The sequence below is a fragment of the Pogona vitticeps genome, chromosome 4 (genome assembly GCF_051106095.1).
Source record: "Pogona vitticeps strain Pit_001003342236 chromosome 4, PviZW2.1, whole genome shotgun sequence".
Lineage (NCBI taxonomy): Eukaryota > Metazoa > Chordata > Lepidosauria > Squamata > Agamidae > Pogona > Pogona vitticeps.
In genome coordinates, this window is record NC_135786.1 from 81,205,785 (window position 1) to 81,227,125 (window position 21,341).

At 39.2% G+C, this 21,341-nt stretch overlaps 1 protein-coding gene across 2 annotated transcripts in view; it reads right to left on the reverse strand.

The window, feature by feature from the left end:
- The window catches only part of SLC44A5 (solute carrier family 44 member 5), a 253,809-nt gene that overhangs the window by 92,419 nt on the left and 140,049 nt on the right, over positions 1-21,341 (reverse strand). For both annotated transcript variants that reach the window (XM_072997807.2, XM_072997808.2), the window contains exon 2: positions 21,201-21,249. In XM_072997807.2, coding sequence (XP_072853908.1) covers positions 21,201-21,249 — 49 coding nt within the window. The remainder of the gene's footprint in view (positions 1-21,200; positions 21,250-21,341) is intronic.

The following is a 21,341-nucleotide window of genomic DNA, read 5'->3' on the forward strand; positions in this document are numbered from 1 at the left end:
CTCGAGTCCCCCTACCTGTCTGCATGGAGTCTTCCCTGACTGTAACAGACGTGCTCAATCATGCTTGCAAACCACCTATAATGGGTAGGTGTTCTGTCACTTTGCATCAAGACGACATTGGCCTACTAGGCCAATGTCTCTGGACACATTCCTTCAGTTTCTCCTTCACCTGTTTTGCTTGGGACTGGTCCATTCTACCTGCAAGCTGTTTCTCTGAGGCCTGGAGAATATGCACCCTGCCTATAGACCACTAACACGTCTCTCCAATCAATTCTTTGGCAAGTTATGAGGCCTCCCTTCAAGGCCTTAACGTCCGCATCGCTCCGCATGCTTCCTTTCTCCTGGCAATAGTCTTAGCTTGCAGGACTAGAAGACTGGCTACACTAAGAGTGGGTCCTCCTTTCTGTAAGGTAACCTTATGGCCAGGCCTTACCTTCTTGCCTATGGCATTTTCTGCCTTCCATCTGAACCAGCCAACTGTCCTTCCTGTCTTCTTTCCCACACTATCATGAAGCGTGCTCTGTCGCATTATGTGCATAGCACGACCACTTTTTGTGCCTCACAGTATCTGTCACTTTTGCTGGCTCCTCCTTGAGAGCACCGGCTTCCTCTCAGACAACCCCTAGATGGTTAGTCAAGACCATCCGTCCTCCCTATGATTTGACAGAGACTCCTCTTCCTAAGTCAGTGAGAGCTCACTCTACTAGAGCTGTGGTATCCTCAACAGCCTTTCTCTGTGCTGCCACATGTGCCACTCCACCTATCTTCATCTCGCTCTACCGCCTGGATGTTCGGCCGAAGGCTGAAGCTGCAGTAGGTCAAGCTGTCCTGGTTTCTGCACTTTTGTGATGTTCCTCCTCCTGGTTAGTCAGCTTGCCTGTCACCCATTAGTGTGTATTCACAGAGGCCATGAAGGAGAAAAAGAAGTTACTTACCTGTAACTTTGGTTCTTCGAGTGGTCCTCTGTGAATTCACACATCCCACCCTCCTCCCCGCTGTCCATCACATTTGCCATAGCATGCTGGGCAGCAGCGGTCAGTTCCTTAGAACTGAAGCACTAATGCCGGGGGCAGAGTTCTATAGCTGCTGTAGGGGAGGTCCCAACACTAAGTGTTTAAAGCTGTGAACGTTTCCTAAACTGCTCTGCTCAAGCACAGATTAACCCATTAGTGTGAATTCACAGAGGACCACTTGAAGAACCAGAGTTACAGGTAAGTAACTTCTTTTTCCCCCTCCACTTTCTTTGGAAGAAAGTGGAGGGGAAAAGCAGGAATCATCAAAGCAATTCATCAAAGTGATTCCTGCTTCCTCCCCTCCACTTTCCTTGCAAGAAAGTGCTTTCTGAAGAAGGTGGGAGGGGGAAAGCACTTTTCTCGCAATAAAATGCTTTCTTGCAAGGTATGTGGAGGAGGAAAGTCCTTTCCCCCTCCACTTTCTTCAGAAGAAAGTGGAGGGGGAAAGCAGGAATCAAAGCGCTTTGATTCCTGCCTTTCCCCTCCACTTTCTTGCAAAGAAAGAAATTCTGGGTTAGAAAAGGGGGGGGAGTCTTATATGTGGGGGCATATTATACACAGAAAAATATGGTATGTGGAAGAAACCAAAACCAGAAGGGTTAATCCACCCAAACCACATTAGGGTTGAACTAAGATTACAACCTCTTTCCCAAACAATGTCTTAACGCAGGCATGTATGGAACCATGATCCTCTCCATGCTTTTAACATGTATATCTACTGGATGTGGTCAGTGTTAGATGGAAGACTTGATTTCTCTTTATTTTTTAAGAAAACAGTTTCCATTTATTTTTAATTCTGACAATTGTATATTTGGAAAGGAAAGAATTTGAGGTTCAAAACATTCAAATGCAGGAGAAAGAAAGATTAATAGATTTATGCATTCCAAGATTTATGTGTTAGTTGCCGTCAAATCGGATCGGACTTAATAGTGACCCTAACAGGGCTTTGAAAGAAAGCAAGACATTTAAGGAGTAGTTTTATCAGACCCACCTACCTCCTCTATGTCTCTGGAGTCCTACTCCATCACTCTGTTCATTACATCAGTGGCTGCTCTCAAGCCCTGCAAGCACACTCGCCTCAATACAACACCAGCTGGGCCTAAACACTGCCCCAGATATGCCCCTGTCCCACTTCCCACCAAGATTGCACTGTTAACACTTTCAAAGCCCATATTTGTTTTGTTACCTCTGGGTAAACCAGTAGGCAGACAGAGTCACCACCATCACCCAGGAGAAAGCTCATGCTGTAAATGTTGCCCTGGGCATAAATTCAGCTGTCAGTCCCAACTACATGAATACAAAATGAAATAAAATGAAATAAACAAAAGAATCTTTTCCCTCTCCCTTCCATCTTTCAGCACTCTGTGGTTTTCTCTATATTGAGAACTTTTTAAAATTTTTGAAAATCATATGTATCTCTCTGTGAGACAAAACAAAATAGTATATGCAAATGAACAATAGGTGGGTGTTTATTATTCCCTGGAGAAAAGTAAATGTAAATCTGAGCTAAGAAATATATTTAGGATGATCTCCTATATATATAAACCTATCTGTCAGCTTAATTTTACAATACAACCGCAGCACAGGTATTTAATTTGTCTAATTAATGGAAGACAAGACAGCCAATCAACTAAAAAGTGTTAAATGGCTTAAAAGCCATCGTTCATCTACCAGCACTATTTTAAAAATTCAAGAAATGTCCATAAAATCACTACAACCTCTGCCTGAAAGAAAGAACATACTATGTTTTGGAAGGAAATGATGCGCCACTTTTTTAAAAATCCAACTCTTCTTGAAATGCTAATATCATTTATCTCTGTATTATGACAGTTATCTTACCTTTTGTTACTCCTACTTTGACTGATGGATGATCGATTTATTTATTTGACTTGCACTCTGTCTTTCTCCAAGGATTGGCACTCGAGGCAGCTCATTTGCTGCCTTTGTTGAGAACAGGCAGAATATAAATGTTTCAAACAAAACAAAAAATATATATACTTGCAGATACAATAATGTAAAAAAAAATTCTGGATGCTCATATGGAAAATCTACCTAGCTAAAAAAAAATTTTTTTTTGAAATGTCTCTTTAGAAAACCAGGTATATGAAGAGAAAAGAGAAATGAGTGAAAGTTTTGCTGGTGAATCCTCTGGGACAAATATTTGTAAAATATTAGGACTTCATTCCCTGTAGAGATTGTACATGGAACTGGTACTGGTACATTTTACAGGTAGACATTACAGAGCTGTTCTTACATTGATTAACTATGTAGTGTCGTGTTGCTTCCCAATTATGGGAACCATCCCAGAGCTATCTAAGTATAAATTACACAAGAAGTGGTTTATTACTCTGGTGGCACTGTGAGACTGTGCTGCTGGCCCATAGTCATGGCAGGGCATGTAACCCCATCAGGCATACATGCTCTGGTTGATCTCAACTGGCCATTCTCCTGTAAGTGGATATTCGAACTCTAGGTCCATGGGCATTCGACTCTGGCTATGCCAAGTCAGAGTGTTGTTACATTGTGTATTTGATTTGCTCTAAAGCAGAAGCTGCACAATTTGAAAGGAGTGCTAATCAATTGCTACACTCAGATCTTCCTATCAAACGTGTACATCAAATATTTATTCTATGTAAGCGTTTATCTACATAAGGATTTCCATACCATTGTCATATTGCTGAGCTATGAGTTACCCCCCCAAGGGGGCAGATAATTAATTAGTGGCTGGGAAATACATACGAGAACAACCAAGGGACTATGCAAAACATATAATATATGTTTGGGCCCAGGGACAGATCAAAGCTTAGGGCAAAATGATTTATGTGTTTTTTCAATGCTCTCTGGAAACGTGGGAAATTCTGGACTTATTTTTTTAAATTTTTATTTATTTAATTTAAATGCCGCCCACACTACCCAAAGGTCTCTGGGCGGCTTACAATATTTAAAATACAATAAAAATTTGTAACAATTAAAATACAATTTATATATATGTCCTCAAAGAGGGGAGGGGGGATTTTTTATACTGTATTTTGTTGTAGTTTGTAGATTTATATGTTAAAATAAAAAATTATTCACAAAATAATTAGTGGCTGGGAAATACAGAATGAAAAGTTGGGACCACCTACCTATATGACTAGAAGTGATTTTCAAAGTCTTGGTCATGCGGCCTATCATTTATTTTCTACCCAGTTTCTTTAAAAAATGCCCTGGATTTTGTTGTAGCATGAGTGCATCACCATAGTAACAAACCACAGTTTAGTGAACCGTATGTTATGTTATGTGCAAGAGAGACTGGTTTTGGGAGCACCAGTCATGAGACCTGAAGTCTTCTTGTGTGGTTTTAGATTTTGGCCTAAGTGATTGTTGTAAAAATCTTCACCTATCAAAAATGTCTTGTTGCAAACCGAAAATTATGAATATTCCCCATGCCAAAAAAAAAAAATCTGACCATGATGGATGATTCAGATCATCATTTGCCACTTGTACAAATCAAGAACAATAACATCCTCAAATGCTTTTCATCTGCCATGGTAACCACAAAATAACTCCCCACATGTATTGACCTGACAGTAACATTGGCTGTAAGTTGGTTGCGTTGCTATGTTTTGCATCACAGTACATTTTAAATTACAACGTTCAGTGAATAGTAACATAATTGAATACATACCTATTATGTATTTTATCAATAAATATATGATATGTATATTTTTCTCATATGTGTAAAATGACTCTTTCAGAAAGAGTGACATTAATGTGGCTTTACTTATCAATATTAAAATAACTTTGACTATGAAGGTAAATACTAATCTCTTGCTGAAAGAGCACTCAGACTCTTTCATTTATTTTGAAAACATCAACTATTATAATAATAGGCAATGAAGCATACTGGTGGGTGGGAAAGAACATTGTGTGTTGAAGAAGTTGCTTTGAACACACTGTGCTGCAGTTTTTCTTTGCCATTTCTCCAGAGAGAGAGAAATAAAACGTATAAATAATTGATGGTGGTCTCATTTCTCTCTTTTCCAAGAAAAACAACGGAAGTACATTTAGCACATACTCTCAATATTGCATTTGTATTCAGAACGCTTACCCATTCTGCATATGCCTTACTCTGCACAATTCTGTTTTCTTGAAACCTATCCTACCTGGTGAATAACAGATGTGTTCTTTTCCACAGTATTGATTATTAAATGCATTAAGGTGCACCAGAAGGTAGCGGTTCAGATTACCAGGCATCTATCAGTATCAAAGCACCACAATCCCTGCCTGTGAGAAGCAGTAGCCCCCGCCTGAGTTTCGAAAAGTCACTTTTCTGGATTATAACTCCTTGAATCCACCAGCCAGAATGGCCAATGGCCCTGTTCTGGAGGGGAATTTTGGGGCATATAGTCCAAAAGAGGCAACTTTTCCAAGATCTGGTCCTTACCTAAGTGGCATCACATATATGAAATGCACCAAAGGAATATATGCTGTTTCCATTTAAACAACAACAACAGAGGCTGAAATCCTGCTGCAGTGCTATAGTTGCATAACTTGCCATCACATTGTGTAATGCTGGCTGCCTGGCTAGAAACTCTGCAATCTTCCACAGCTCTATAACTGCCCATCATGCCCACTTCAACAAGATTTCAGCCAGTACTTCTTTTCTTATGCTATGCCATTCTGATACAATGTGTGGGTGTGACCAGCTTGCTTAAAGGGAACTCCTCCAAATAAGAAAAGCTGCTAGCTCCACCAGTAGATCCATGTTACTGAAAGCACTTCATTGAAAACCTAGCAAAGGTGCACTTTTTGCTTCTGGGGATAGACTCCAAAATAAGACACAATAGGATTCTGAATCCATTCTAGATTTTACAAAGAATCACTGAAACAACAGATATACAACCTTCAAATCTGATTATGCAGATTTGGAACCATCAGTTAAACTACCAATAGTATGTACCTATTTATTTAATTTATTGGTTGAAATCCAGTTGGTGCAACTTTAGGCAACAAGAATTATGTCATTACTCAATCAACTTAGCCTTGTTTTCATCTGATTTAAAACTTCCTATCTCCCCATTTTGAGTTCCACAGCTCCCTAGGTATCACTTTTGCCCCAGGGAAGCCTTTGAGAGCCTCAGGATCAAAGTAGGGAACCTTTCCTATTGTAAAACATTTAAAACATTTCACTCCTGCTTCTTGAGGTAGCTTATGAACCTCACACTAAAATAAAATAAAATAACTGCAATAAAATGACAGGTTCATCTGTTCCATAATTCATCAAGCACTACTGAGAGAAGCCATTTAATAGTTAGCAAATAATTTCTGGTGAGTCTCATCAGTCTTTCATTTGTCTCCATGGGAAAACAAAGAGGGCAAGATGGTGATAAGAGGACAACCCCATTCCTAGCAGCTGGCTCAAGCAGCTGGCTCAAGTTGGTGAGAGGGGGCAGCAGCTCCCTGGATAATGACTGGTCCACACTGCTGCTCTTTTAGTCTTTCTTTTTCCTTTTCTCTTTAACATATTTGACAACATTAATTCTCCTTCCCTGTCCCTCTTTATCTCTTTCAATGCATAGCTGCATGTACAGGTGCACACTCTGAGTCTTGAATAGGCAAGATGCACCATGCAGTGAAACCTTGAATAAGCTTGTCCTAGCCCCACCTAAAACCAGCTACAGATATTTGAAATAAGTTTGTTTCCTGTTCTTAAGCACACCTGCCAATATTGGAAGACTGTATATACTGCCTATGGATTTAGCCTTCAGTACTTGATGTTATGAACAGCTTTTAATAAACTTAAATTTGACTTAATTAATCCACCTTTTAAACAAAATAACTCATCTCCTTAGTCTTCAGGCATCAAGGTTTCATAGACTGCCTATCCCAGAGTTATGGCAAAGACAGCCAAACTCTCCTTTATTTTAATAGATGAAATTCAGAATACGTATTTATATCTCTAAAAGCCTCTTACACTGAAAGACTGATAAACGTCATAGGAAAATAACTTCAGACCAACCTTTATTAACACCTTTGCTGATTCTAAGATACATACTGAGCATAGGGATGTAAGACTCCCTCCCAACACAACTGCTTTTTAAAAATTACCATCCATCCACATGGTGGCTGTAGTACAGTGGGGTCTTGACTTGAGAACTTAATCTGTATTGGAAGGCGGTTCTCAAGGCAAAAAGTTCTCAAGTCAAATCTGCATTTCCCATAGGAATGCATTGAAAACCATTTGATCCGTATCTGCTCTTTTCCGTCCATAGAAACTAATGGGAAGCTGCTATTCCGCCTTCGACCACTAGAGGGGGATATTTTGTTTCTTTTTTTCTTAGGTCAAGAAAGGTTCAGGGAAGGCAGGGAAAATACAGTCCAGGCAGTACCAGGCAGTCTGAAGACTCCCAATCCATTCTCTAAACGCTGGGAGGAGTGAGGAAGCAGACAGGCACCCTTTTCACTGGCCAACCGTTAACTGAAAGTTCACATTTTGCACTTTCCCTGCCTCCCACGTGGGTTTTTTTCAGTTCTTAACTCAAATCTAAGTATGTAAGTCAAGTCAATATTTTCCTATGAGAGTGGTTCTTAAGTCAAAATGTTCTTAACTCAAGCCGTTCTTAAGTCAAGACCCCACTGTAGTAAGTTGCTTTACATTGATTAACACATTTTCTCTGCAACCTGCATTTGAACTCATAAACAAGTTCAAACACGTTTATGAGCAATTTGGCTTTCTCAACAGATTACTCATAAACATGTTCAAACCTATCCATAAATCCAAAATATGTTGCAGAAAAAACGTGACATGTCACAGAAATCCCTGAATTATCAAAAAGTATTATACTCTTAAGCCTCACTCATGACTTCCTGAAATTCTGAGGATCTATGAAAATGGTGATAGAATTATTACTTTACTATCGAAACACATTACACAATGAGGGGACTCTGAAGTTATGCATCTTCGAGTTCTTTTGTTTAAAGGATTAATTAACTTTAATTTATTTTTTAAAACTAAAAGTCTCCTGATAAATTGAATAGTCTCTTAAACACCACTGAGTCTTATGATGCAGATATAAAAACAAATTTCATGGTTCCATTACAACTTGCAAGTGAGAACCAACCTATGTTAACAGAAGTCCTACAGCACAGGGACACATGGCTTAAGAAAGTGTTGCATGGTCAACACCCCAGTTAACTCCTGGATAATAGTTTGATAAACAACATTTGTATCTGGGGCTTAAGTTAAGCTGTCTTCAGGCTGAAACCGAAGGATTCCTACGCACAATCCAAGATTAGGTTATTTGCCTTAGATACCATTAAAAAGTAATTATGAAGCAAGGCATAAGTGATATATTTAGGGCCCATCAGGAATCCAAAGAAACAATTCAGCATATCATATCTACCGTGTTTCCCCAAAAAACAAGACAGGTTCTTATATTAATTTTTGCACCAAAAATGCATTAGGGCTTATTTTCAGGGGATGCTTTATGTTTTTCATGTACAACAATTTACATTTATTCAAATACAGTCATGTCATCTTCTGGTTGCTGCACAATGGTGGAGGCCAGGGTTTGACTTAATTGGGATTTATTTTGGGGATAAGGTTTATATGATGAGCATCCTGATAAATCAAACTAGGGCTTATTTTCAGATTAGGTCTTATTTTCGGGGCAACAGGGTAGATGTCCTAAGGTAGCATCAGCAGATTATATGTGCAGGCATAACCAAATTGCAAAGGTTGCTTTTAAAAGGTTGCTAAATCTTGTTTGTTTGTTTGTTTGTTTGTTTGTTTGTTTGTTTGTTTGTTTGTTTGTTTGTTTGTTTGTTTGAATTCTATACCACCCATCTAGAAGATGTCTACTCTGGGTGGTTTACGCAAAATACAAAAACCAAAGATACAAATATAATAAATAAAAACATAAATTCATTAAAAATCAGGCCCACTTTTACTACAAGAGTGCAAGATGGGGAAAAAGGGAAAAGAATAGATAAAGCTAAGCAACGGCTGTTGGGAAGGCCTACTTATAGAGCCAGGTCTTTTGTTCTTGAAGGCCCTCAGCGAGAGGGCCAGGCAGATTTCTGTTGGTAAGTTGTTCCAGAGACAAGGGGCCACTGCCGAGAAGGCCCATGTAGCGGATAGTCCAGATGTAATCTGTCCATCACAGTGGAACTTTGACGGGAGAGCCAATGGCGAGGCCGGAAGGCGGAACCAGAGAGGAGAAGAGAGACGAAAGACAGGCATTTGATGAGGGAGCTGAGAGTTAACAAGAGAGTTGATGACAGTTGACCAGGAGGGTTCAGGAAGATAGAGAGTTAAGAGAGAGGGTTCTTGTGTTGACAAGAATATTAGTATTACATTGATAACATATTTAAAGCATATTGCGATTTACTCCCTGTGATTTTCTTTATATCTGATTATTACCACCCTGTTCAATAGACTGATTGTGTTTGGCAGTACAGTGGACCCTCGACTTACAGACGGCTCGACTTACAGACTTTTCGAGTTACAGACTTCTCTGGCTGCAAAATTTAGATTCGACTTGCAGCCAGAGAATCGACTTACAGACCAGAAAAAAAAACCAAAATGGAATAAAAATAGAATAAAAACCACTGGTTATGGGATTAATCGGTTTTCAGTGCATTGTAGGTCAATGGAGATTCGACTTACAGACTTTTCGACTTGCAGCCACTATTCCAATATGGATTAATTCCTTAAGTAGAGGGTCCACTGTATAAGTGTCCAGTACTTTATTGATGTTAAAGAAATAACATCTGGTGGCAGCATGAGGAGGAGGAAGGTGCATGAGCCTTTGTGAGGACAAAATAAAACAGGGGCCACAAGGGCGAGCACCACAGCCCAGTTTTTGGTTTTTTCCCTTTGGGCCTCTCTTGGAGTTAAGCCCCTCAACCGCCCAGCCTGGCTGGAATGGGCAGAACTAGGTGGAAGAAGGCGCTCTGCCAATTACTAACATCTTTGCCTCTATACTATAAAACAGTTTAATAAACCAGATGTTATACTTCTGGATACGTCAAAAGGAACAATGAATCTTATAAAAATTGGAGTTCCATCAAGAAACACAGAACAAGAAAGCACAGAAAATGCAAATATTGCAGAGTACCAAACATTAAGTCAAGAAATTAAAAGAATATGGAAGCAAGATCAGGTCATTGTACAGCTCGTACTAATTTCAGCAACGAAAGTTATTCCTAAATCTTTGGCTACTAATTAGAACAACTACTAATAGCTTCTAATTTGCTTCCTGAAATTCAAAAATCGGTGACTTTGCAAACATGTCACGTCATAAATGGATCTGATTACTAATTTTTCGGCTTGACAGTTGGTCAAGATGGCGGCGCAAGTATTTGCAGCGGCTAGGCATTTCAGAGATCGGTCCTTATTATGGACTCTACGTGCTCAGGCACAAGTAACTTACAGTCGACAAGAATTATTATCTATTGGCAGAGACAGTTGCAACTTTGAATCGAGGGTCTCAACTTACAACATCCCAGCTGAGCTTTTAAGACGGCCTGCTCTCCCTGTCAGGAAGAAAAGAACACGGAGAAAACGCAAGCAGAAAAGAGGTTGCAGGGCTGGTCTACGAGTGAGGTTAGGCAAAAATCCTCACAAGCCTGCATTGCCAAGTCTTTTTGTCTCAAATGTTAGATCTCTACCCAACAAGATTGAGGAGTTGGAACTTACTATCTCCCTACAGAAAAATATTCGAGACTGTTGCGTTATGATCTTTACAGAGACATGGCTTGATTCTTCCATCCCAGGGGAGGTAATTGAACTACAAGGACGCAGAGTACATCGAGCAGACAGGTCTATTGAATCTGGGAAGAGCAGAGGTGGAGGGGTTTGTGTTTACACAAACGATAATTGGAGCACAGATGTTAAAATAATGGACATTCACTGTTCTCCTGATTTGGAGTATTTGGCAGTGAAATGCCGCCCCTTTTACCTGCCTCGTGAGTTTAATGTTGTTATAATAACAGCAATATATATACCTCCTGATGCTAACACAACCACAGCTTTGAGTTGTTTGTTAACTGCTATCAGCAAACAGCAGCAGGCCTACCCAGATGGAGTGCTGGTGGTAGCAGGTGATTTCAATCAAGCCAATTTAAAGACCGTCCTCCCTAACTTTTATCAGTATGTGGACTGTCCCACTAGAGGGAAAATACCTTGGATCAGGTATATTGTAACATCATGCATGGATATAAGACGAAGCCATTGCCTAGCTTGGGACAATCAGATCATATATCTCTTTTTTTGATTCCATCGTACAGACCCCTTGTTAAAAGAATCAGACCATCAATTAGAGAAATACAAGTGTGGCCAGTGGATGCAACTGAGCAACTTCAAGATTGCTTTAGGAGCACTGATTGGACACTGTTTGAGGAGGACAATGTTGATACTTATGCCTCGACAGTACTGTTTTATATCAAAAGCTGCATCAATGTTATTGCTACAACAAGACAAGTACGAGTGTTTTCTAACAACAAGCCTTGGCTAAATAGAGAAGTGCGCCTTTTATTAAAAGCCAGAAATGCTGCTTTTCATTCTGGTGATGAACTACAGTATAGAGAGGCCAGAGCTAAACTAAAAAGGGGCATTAGGGATGCCAAAGCTATGTACAGCCAGAGAATTGAACAACACCTTGAAAGTTCTGACACTCGCCGAGTGTGGCACGGCCTACGACAAATCACTGGTCAGAGTAACAAAAACAGTCTGTGTAGCAGCAGTGATTTTTTGGCTGAGCAGTTAAATCAATTTTTCAGCCGTTTTGAGGTGGAAACAGGAACAACCATTATTCCAGCACCTACTGTCCATAATACATCACTAGAATCTACCATCGACAGACAACCACTAGTACTGCAGATTTCAGATGTGAGACGCGCTTTCCAGAATATTAATATTCGAAAGGCAGCTGGACCAGATGGAATCATGGGACGAGTTGTTAGGGGCTGTGCTGCAGAATTAGCTGGAGTTTTTACGGATATTTTCAATCTATCCTTGTTGCAGTGTTCTGTCCCCACTTGCCTGAAGACATCTATTATAGTACCAGTCCCGAAGCAGTCAGCTGTGGTATCTCCCAATGATTATAGACCAGTAGCTTTAACATCTGTTATTATGAAATGTTTTGAGAGATTGGTGCTGGATTACATTAAGGCTAGTCTTCCACCTTCTTTGGATCCATGGCAATTTGCATACAGGAGAAATAGATCTACTGATGATGCTGTGTCCATCGTACTCCATACTGTATTGAGCCACTTAGAACAACAGGGAACTTATGCGAGGCTGTTGTTTGTGGATTATAGCTCTGCTTTTAACACCATTCTACCAAATAGGTTGTTTTTAAAAATGATCAACCTGGGATTACCTCAGGAGATCTGCATGTGGATAAAGGATTTTCTGACAGATAGGCCACAGTCAGTAAGGATGGGATCCCACCATTCTTCTACCCTGGTAACTAAGTACAGGAGCTCCCCAGGGCTGCGTGCTAAGTCCCTTCCTCTATTCCCTGTACACACATGATTGTACCCCACTATATAACACCAATGCAATTATTAAATTTGCGGATGATACGACAGTGGTGGGACTCATAAATAAGAACAATGAGTCTGCTTATAGAAAGGAAGTACAAAGATTGATACTATGGTGTAAAGAAAATCATCTCACACTTAACATCAAAAAAACTAAAGAACTCATAATTGATTTTAGGAGGAAGAGAAATGTACATTTACCACTGTACATAAACGGTGAGGAAGTGGAGAGAGTTGGTAGTTTTAAATTTCTGGGTACTTACATCTCAGAGGACCTCTCATGGACTATAAATGCCAACATGCTAATAAAGAAGGCACAGAAGAGGCTGTATTTCCTGAGAATGCTTGGGAAGTTAAATTTATCACAGCATTTACTTCTGTCCTACTACCGTAGCACCATTGAGAGTGTCCTAACTTATGGCATTCTGGCATGGTTTGGGAGTAGCTCTGTAGCGGACAAAAAAGCTCTACAGAGAACCATTAAAATTGCCCAGAATATCATCGGGCTCCAGCTACCAACCCTGGATGACATCTTCACATCCCGCTGTCTGAGGAAGTCACACAGCATCCTGAGAGACTCTTCCCATCCTGCTTATAACTTTTTTGAACTGTTACCATCTGGCAGAAGATATAGAACAATTAAGACTCGGACCACACGTTTTCTAAATAGTTTTTATCCTAGAGCTATAATTACAATTAATAATGAGCTTAAAGACCACTAGTAGTGAATAATTAGTTGGACTGTGTTACTTGGCCTGAGGTGTAGATGTTTGTATTTTTAGTGGGGGACTTCTAGTGGGTGGGGAGTGTTTGGGGAATGTTATGTGTGTGCATGTGTCTGGTCTCTGGGTGTCTGTGAATTTCGTTGTATGGTATACTGTGTATATACTTACAATGACAATAAATTATATTATTATTATTATTATTATTATTATTATTATTATTATTATTATTATTATTATTATTATTATTATTATTATTATTATTATTATTATTATTATTATTATTATTGACCTTTGGGTATGGCCCCTACACCAGCAATGCTGTGAAACAGGTATATTTATAATAATACTAACATGTCACTAAGGTGTTTCTGATTTACAGCAACCCACTTTATGTTTTCTTCAGAAGTGGTTTACTAGCCTTTCCTTCTGATGGCACCCTAGAACTGTGCAGTTTGCCCAAGACCACACAGGTGGCAGGTTATATAACACCAGCCATACAGGCTAGAGGGGAATCTCAGCTGTCCCCTCTCCCAGAAGGCACAGTCAGAATTTGAACTCCCAGCCCCTAGCTCCATAATGAAGCACCCCAACTCAGTGAGGTGTACCAGCTTGCAAACACTCCTACACCAGTGCTTTACCATATATACTATAGGTGAAAAGCAAACCAACATTCATTGAGTCAAACAACATAATTAATCTCTTGCATGTGATCTGGGGAGGGATATTTTAGTCCATGCCTTGAATTCTTCACACTGCATTTAGGCAAACAAGACAGTCAGGTGCAAATGTGTGGTTGTCATGAAAAACTAAGGTGGACAGTGTGGGTGGCTAAATTCCAGTTCCTCACAATTTCTGGCCAGAAAGACTGCCGGAACTATTCTCTTAGAATTTGCATATAGGTGGCTTTCTATGAATTCAAAGATAATTTTCTACATTTAATTCTTCTAGAAGCACTTTTAAGCTAACAGAGCACATAAAGAAAGAAATAAATACACTTTCTTGTAGCCAAGGGTAAAATCCAGTTGCATAAAGTTATTCTGCGTAAATCAGATCTAATGCTGGAAATGCTTAAACAAACAATGTTTTCTATCCCCCTTCTCTCCCACTCCCATTTCACACTCTAAAGCTTCCTAGGGCTCCTTTATGCCCTTGGGAAGCCTTTGAGAGCTTTGGGACAGTCATGGGGGCCTTTAATAGATTTTAAAAAACATGCTGAATCATAAAAAAAATCCCTGCTGAACCCACTGGCAATCCAGCAGCGATTTTTGACTTTTAGAGGCTCCTCCCACACCATCCGAACACTCTCAAAGTCTCAAAGTCTTCCCTAGGCAAAAAGGAACTTGAAAAGAGGGGGTAGGGAGTGTTCAATCAGTTTAAATTAATTATTTCTGGCAGCAGATCAAATTTATACTAGCATAACTTTAGACAACAGGATTTTGCTGAACATGACAGATTCACTGGCAAAGGCCTGAGGTAGGAAACATTAACAGCAATTATAGATACCAACACAAATAAAAGCAGAAAGGGGGGGGGAGGAAGGGCGGAGTCAGATTGCTGGCCACCTTGCTTAGAGAGATGGATCATAAATTTCAAACCACTGGCTCTTGCAGACTGCAAAATACAGCTATCTCCATCTAAGAAGCTGCACCTGGCCCCCACAGCGGCCATGAAACTTTTGGGATTTCCTACAAGCAGATCCTGAAGCTGAGGCTCCAATACTTTAGCCATCTCATGAGAAGAGAAGACTCCCTGGAAAAGACCCTGATGCTGGGAAAGTGTGAAGGCAAGAGGAGAAGGGGGCAACGGAGGACGAGATGCCTGGATAGTGTCATCGAAGCTACCAACATGAATTTGACCCAACTCCAGGAGGCAGTGGAAGACAGGAGGGCCTGGTGTGCTCTGGTCCATGGGATCACGAAGAGTCGGAGATGACTAAACAACTAAACAACAACAACATAAACATACTATATAACTTTTGAAGCTACCCATAGGAACCTGATGCAAAGCCTGAGGTACATGAATTATCATCAACAACTCAATTTATTTTTTGTTGTTTTAAAATAAGGTATGATGGCTTAATATCTAATTTAGCCATGCTTATGTGGTCTAGCACATCATTCTGCCTGGATAAAGTATGCATTTGTTAATGATGGTCCAGTAAAGGTATTTCCTAATGGTCCATTAAATGTATCACCTGTTCCTGCATTTGTATTCTTTTGAGGACCATGTGACCTTGTCCTGATTTATATATAGCAATGCTGTCAGTGAAAGTAACACCATCCTTGACAATTACTACAGTGGTGCCTCAACTTACGGCCATAATCCGTTCCAGAAGATGGGCGTAACCCGAAATGGTCGTAAATCGAAGCACCATTTCCCATTGAAATGCATTGGAACGTGATTAATCTATTCCAGAAGAAAAAAAGTACCCCCCCAAATAAAATAAAATACTGCAAGCCCCATAGGAACGCACTGGGGCTGCAAAAAAACAAAACAAAACAAAAAACCAAAAATAAACAGACCAAGCCCCAAAGGCACTAGGGCTTAAAAAACAAAAACAAAAAACAAACCACGGAGCAAGCCCCATTCTGGGGCTGCAAAAAAATCACCAAAAAACAAAACAACAGCACAGAACATAACCCCCCAGCCCAAACCCACCCTGCAAAACCCACCCAGAACAGTTTTATAAAGCAAAAAGCAGCATCTTACCTTACCAGGCAGTCCCAAGCCTTCTTTGATCGCACTCACTCTAACCATTGGGGCAAAAGAGCTACAAAGAAGCAGCCCCTTCACCTACCAACAGCTAGCAATTTGAATTCCTGGCCCTTTCCCCTTGCCTTTTTTTTTTATCATAACTGGAAGCTCCGGCCGCAAGTCGAAGCAAAATTTTGCGGCCAGACCAGGTCACAACTCAAAATTGTCATAAGCAGGGACGTTCATAAGTCGAGGCACCACTGTACAGTAAATGAAAAATACAATCCAACATCTAGACAAATGTGATGCATTATTTGTCACATGGCGTTGCCAAGAGATATTACAAATTTTTTAGCAAGATTTCACTAAGTACAATTGCTTCTTGGTTTATACGGAATAGAAGGAAGCAAGCAAGCAAAAAAGAAGCATCTGGATTACATATTTAGTGTAAAAGTGAAAGAGAGAAATAGGAACCTGCAACCATTAAGAGGGAAAAAGCTAGCCCCTGCAGCTTATCTCTCCAGAGTATTACAAAATAGGAACAAGTTCAGAAGATTTAGTAGTTGTATAGCAGCCATCTTACCGAATATGCTATAGTTGCACAAGCAGCACAATATATCTTCAGTAAAGGCCGTTATTGTCATGGTAACTATGCATTTCTATTAGCAGAGGTATACTAGTAACTATACATTTCTGACAGGCAGGGGGCTAAAATCAGAAGATGACTCTGTTATGCTGCCAATAAACTGCTGCACAGCATGTAGACACCAAACCTCTTCAATCCCCATTAAACCTGATAGGAATGGTGCCTCAAGTCAAAACTGCAGAATGAAGCATAAAGACTGCAATTTTTCCTTCTGCCTTCACAGCTTCAAAGCTTCCCAATTCTTCAGGCACCTTATCTTCATTATATTCTAAATGAAATAAGGTATGATGGCTTAATATCTAATTTAGCCATGCTTATGTGGTCTAGCATATCATTCTGCCTGGATAAAGCATGCATTTGTTAATGATGCTTAGAACACACTATAACATTTCTACTGTGAATTTTCTTCTGATGTATCAGCATGACTAATGAGGTATAAAGCATTAGGAATGGACATTTTTAATTCATATGACTTTTCTGAGAATGCAGCTATCTCACTAGAATGATCCCACAGATGTGGAATTTCTAGTTTCAGACAGCAAACAGACACTATGTTGAAGAACACATACATTATTAATACAGTGGTGCCCCACAAGATGATGTTAATCCGTTCCATTGAAATCGCTGTCTTGTGAAAACATCGTCTTGCGAAATGCGATTCCCCATTGGAATGCATTGAAATCCGTCTAATGCTTTCCAATGGGGACAAGTCGTCGTTGTTTTGTGAAAATCGCCCATAGGGAAGCCATTTTGCGAAGCACCGATCAGTTGTTAAAATTGCTGTCTTGCGAAGCATCGGTCCCGAAAACACCTGTTTTGTGAAGCGCCGATCCGCTGTTAAAATCATCGTCTTGCGAAACATCAGTCCCGGGGGGGGGGAATCTTGCGAAGCACAATCCGAAACATCACATAGCGAAAATCGCCCATAGGAAACACTGTTTTGCGAAGTGCTATAGCGATCGCAAAAACTCATCGTCATGCGGATTTGTCATTTTGTGAAGTAATCCTCTGGCGGGGGCACCACTGTAATGGATAACCACACTGTTTCCATTGAAAAGCTTCAAGTCTGAGCTCATCTTCTGGGAATATGGCAATTCCCACATTTAAAAAAACAAGCACCCTATCTCTATTACAACTTAAAAATAAACAGAATATACATAAAGTGGATTAATGTTAATAGCTCAAAGGTCACATGGTGAAGCAATCGTAAGTGGCCCCAAATGCTACATTTTATTTTATTTTTAATCTATTCATCCAGCTGGATATCTAATTCCTGGAACTGCCCATGTGTTTATGGTTTTGATTGTATATCCACCATTTAATTTTGATTTTAAGATTTTCCATAGTCTTTCTATATATTCCCTTTCTGTTAGTTCTTTAACTTATGTGTGCACAATGTTATCGTGGCGCAGAGGTTAAACTGCTGTACTGCAGCCAAAACTGTGCTCACGACCTGGGTTTCAATTCCAGGTAGCCGGCTCAAGGTTGACTCAGCCTTCTATCCTTCTGAGGTCGGTAAAATGAGTACCAGCTTGCTGGGGGGGGGGAGCAATGTGTAGCTTGCATAATTAACTTGTAAACCGCCCAGTGAGTGCTTGAAGCACTATGGGGCGGCAGATAAGCAGCACACTTTGCTTTTAGTTCTAGTATTCCAAATAGTTATAATTGATAGTGATTTTATAATATCGCCCGTTTTTAACTCTATTCCATCTAGTTTTTTTATTTGCCAAACTGTATAGAGAGAGCTGCACATTTGTCATTTCGAAATTTAATTTGAATATCTTCACTAAATATTTGCACTGTGTTTTGAAGATGGAAAAAAAACCAGAACTGCAACAGGAAACCAGTTTACTAAAATCACAAACAGAGGGAGCCCATTTTACTTCTAGACATCAGAAGCCTTCAGAAGAAAAAGGTGAAGATACAGTGCAGCTGAGAGCTAATCTGTTAACCCCTCTTATGGAGATGTCATTAGTGAACTTTACTATGGAAGGGAAGGGAATGGAGATGATGGGACATATGCTGTGGCAGATGGGACAAAGAAGGACATGGAGTTGATGAAGCTCTTGGGAGCGGATTTAAGTGAATATTTAAGTCGACAAGATGGAAGATGAAGGAATGAAAGATTACATGATAAAAGGGGCACAAAATATTGGTTAGAATATTGATGTAGAACAGTGGATATAAACCTGGCAGAATAAGAAAAGATAGATAAGATGTTCTATAGAGGATCAAAAGGTGGAAATATTCAATTTAAGAGGGTATTTTTTGGTGAAAGAATATATGATAAAATGGGCACAAACTAATGGTTATAACATTGATTTAGAACAGTAGACATAAACTTGGCAGACTAACATCAAACCTATAAAATTAGTAAATTTAAAGATAAAAAGAAAGAGAAGGTCCAAGAAAATGGAAGATTAGTAACTATAGATATCCTGGAAAATTGCTATATTGTTTTCCTCTTTGTATGATTTCCATAACTGTATAAGTGGATGTAAGAATACTTTTTCACTCTCTGGAATTTTACCCTTTCCTGCTCTTCCCCCCCTTTACCTGACCCCCCCTATTTGTACCTTAACCCCTATCCCTATGATAATTTAAAAAACTAAAAAATATTTGCACTGTGTTTTAGCAGTGATTCTGTCTCAGTGGAAATGTTTGCATATAGTTTTAAATCACCCATGTATGATTGATTTTTCCTGCTTGTTCTGAAATATGGTAGTCAAATCCAGTTTTATTTAAATTATTGACATGGGGATTAGTGAGATGTAAAACAGCAGTGGTGATGAAGAATCCCCTTGAAATATTCCTCTTTTGATGCTAACTTCCCCAGTTTTTTCACTATATGCCATTAAGACAGTTTTCCATTTTTTCCTATGTTTTTCCTGAGGAACTTCTCAATATTTTTAATAACCCCAAAAATTTTTAGTCAGGTGTTAAACTGGTTGTACATTTTTAAACTGCATTTTGTATATTTTAGCCACATAATATGTTTTATGAATTGGTTGTATATTTTTAAACTGTATTGTGTATATTTTAGCCATAAATATATTTTATGAGCTGGTCACCCAACCGTAATAAATAAATTCATTCATTAGTCAGGTGTTACTCCAGCTGTGTCGCAATGAGTCAAATTCCTTTTTATTGTCTATACAGGCCACGTTAAGATTTGTTTTTGCCTTCTTGCATTATTAGTACCATTTTATCAATAAGCAGCTGGTCTTTCATGCCTCTTGACTTTTTAAAGTACCCTTTCTTTTCAGTTGGGTACAGGGAGTTTTCAATTAAATAATTATATATTGGTCTTGCAAGTACTCCTGTGAGTAGCTTGAACATTGTTGGAAGGCATATAATTGGTCAATAATTACTGTGTGATGATTTTTTGATGACCTTTTATTATCAGAAACGTGCAGCCTGTTCTAATCCAATGGAGGGGAAGTTGTTGTTGTTAGTAGCAGAAGCAGCAGCAGCAGCAACATCATCACAATTGTCAATAGCTGCTAATTTGCTTCCTAAAATTTAAAAAAAAAAAATTTGCAAACATGTTATCTCATCTGCAAATTTTTATGATTTCACCCCTAATTTTTAGGTTTGATAATTTGGTCTGCCCCTGAGTACCAGCAATGCTGTGAAATAAGAGATGCTATTGAATTATAATCATAATAGCAAGACTCTAAAATCTAAAGATCAGTGTTACCTCACCCACACATTTTTAGGACTTGATTCCTAATTTTTTGACTTGATCTCTTGGTATGCCCCAAGCACCAGGAATGTTGAGAAATAATAAGTACAAGTGCAAAAATAGTAGTAGTAGTAGTGGTAGCAGTAATAGTTGTAGTGGCAGTAGTAATAGTAGGTATGCCCTATTTGAAACTCATTCCACCTGCAAAATCTAAGCAATACTGAATTACCTTTTTATTTTACTAGCAACTGGCTCACAGTAGAACTTGAGCCATCAAATAGCTTCACTTCTTATTTCCTTTTATGCATCCATGTCCTTATTCAACTGCACTTTCTAAATAAACATTTGTAAGTAATTAATCCCTTGATCTCAGTTCTAATGTGAAGGTAATTATCGCCCTTCAAAATCAGCATTAAGGAAGTTCCCACATAAAGTTTGCAGTTATTATTAGCAGACATAAGGATGTTCTCTGAATTGCCTGTGATAAGCACTGTAAGTTTACTATCCCTTAATACATAACAAATATAAAAACCAAAAAGTTGTGCCCCCTTAAAGACTAGTTGATTTATTTCAGTGGGAGTTTTTGGATATCATAATTCACTTCCTCAGTCTTTGAAGTGCTATAGTTCTTTAGATTTTACTTCTGTTGCACATTCTGAAACAGGCTAACATGGCTACCTCAATGATAACCTTTAATGGGTATGGTAGGAGCTCCTCTGCATACTGGATCCTGGCCTTTCATGCACACATACTCACAAGCACATTCACACTTATATTCAATAAGAGAAAACCCTCCAAGCACAGAAAGATTGCCACATGGGGAGAAGTGTCATTTAAATACATATTTTCCTTCTTTTCCAGAGGAGAAAAATAATGAAGAGTTTAAAATACTGAATTAAGGTATTTACCTGTTGTGAATAGGTCCGCTGAACTTTGGATCAAATTTCCTCGGTTCACCTGCATTTAAAATAAAATATTATAAAAATACGTCACAGCCAACAAACAAAGACTCAGGAATAATCTGTAACTAATATGTCTTAAATTAATTT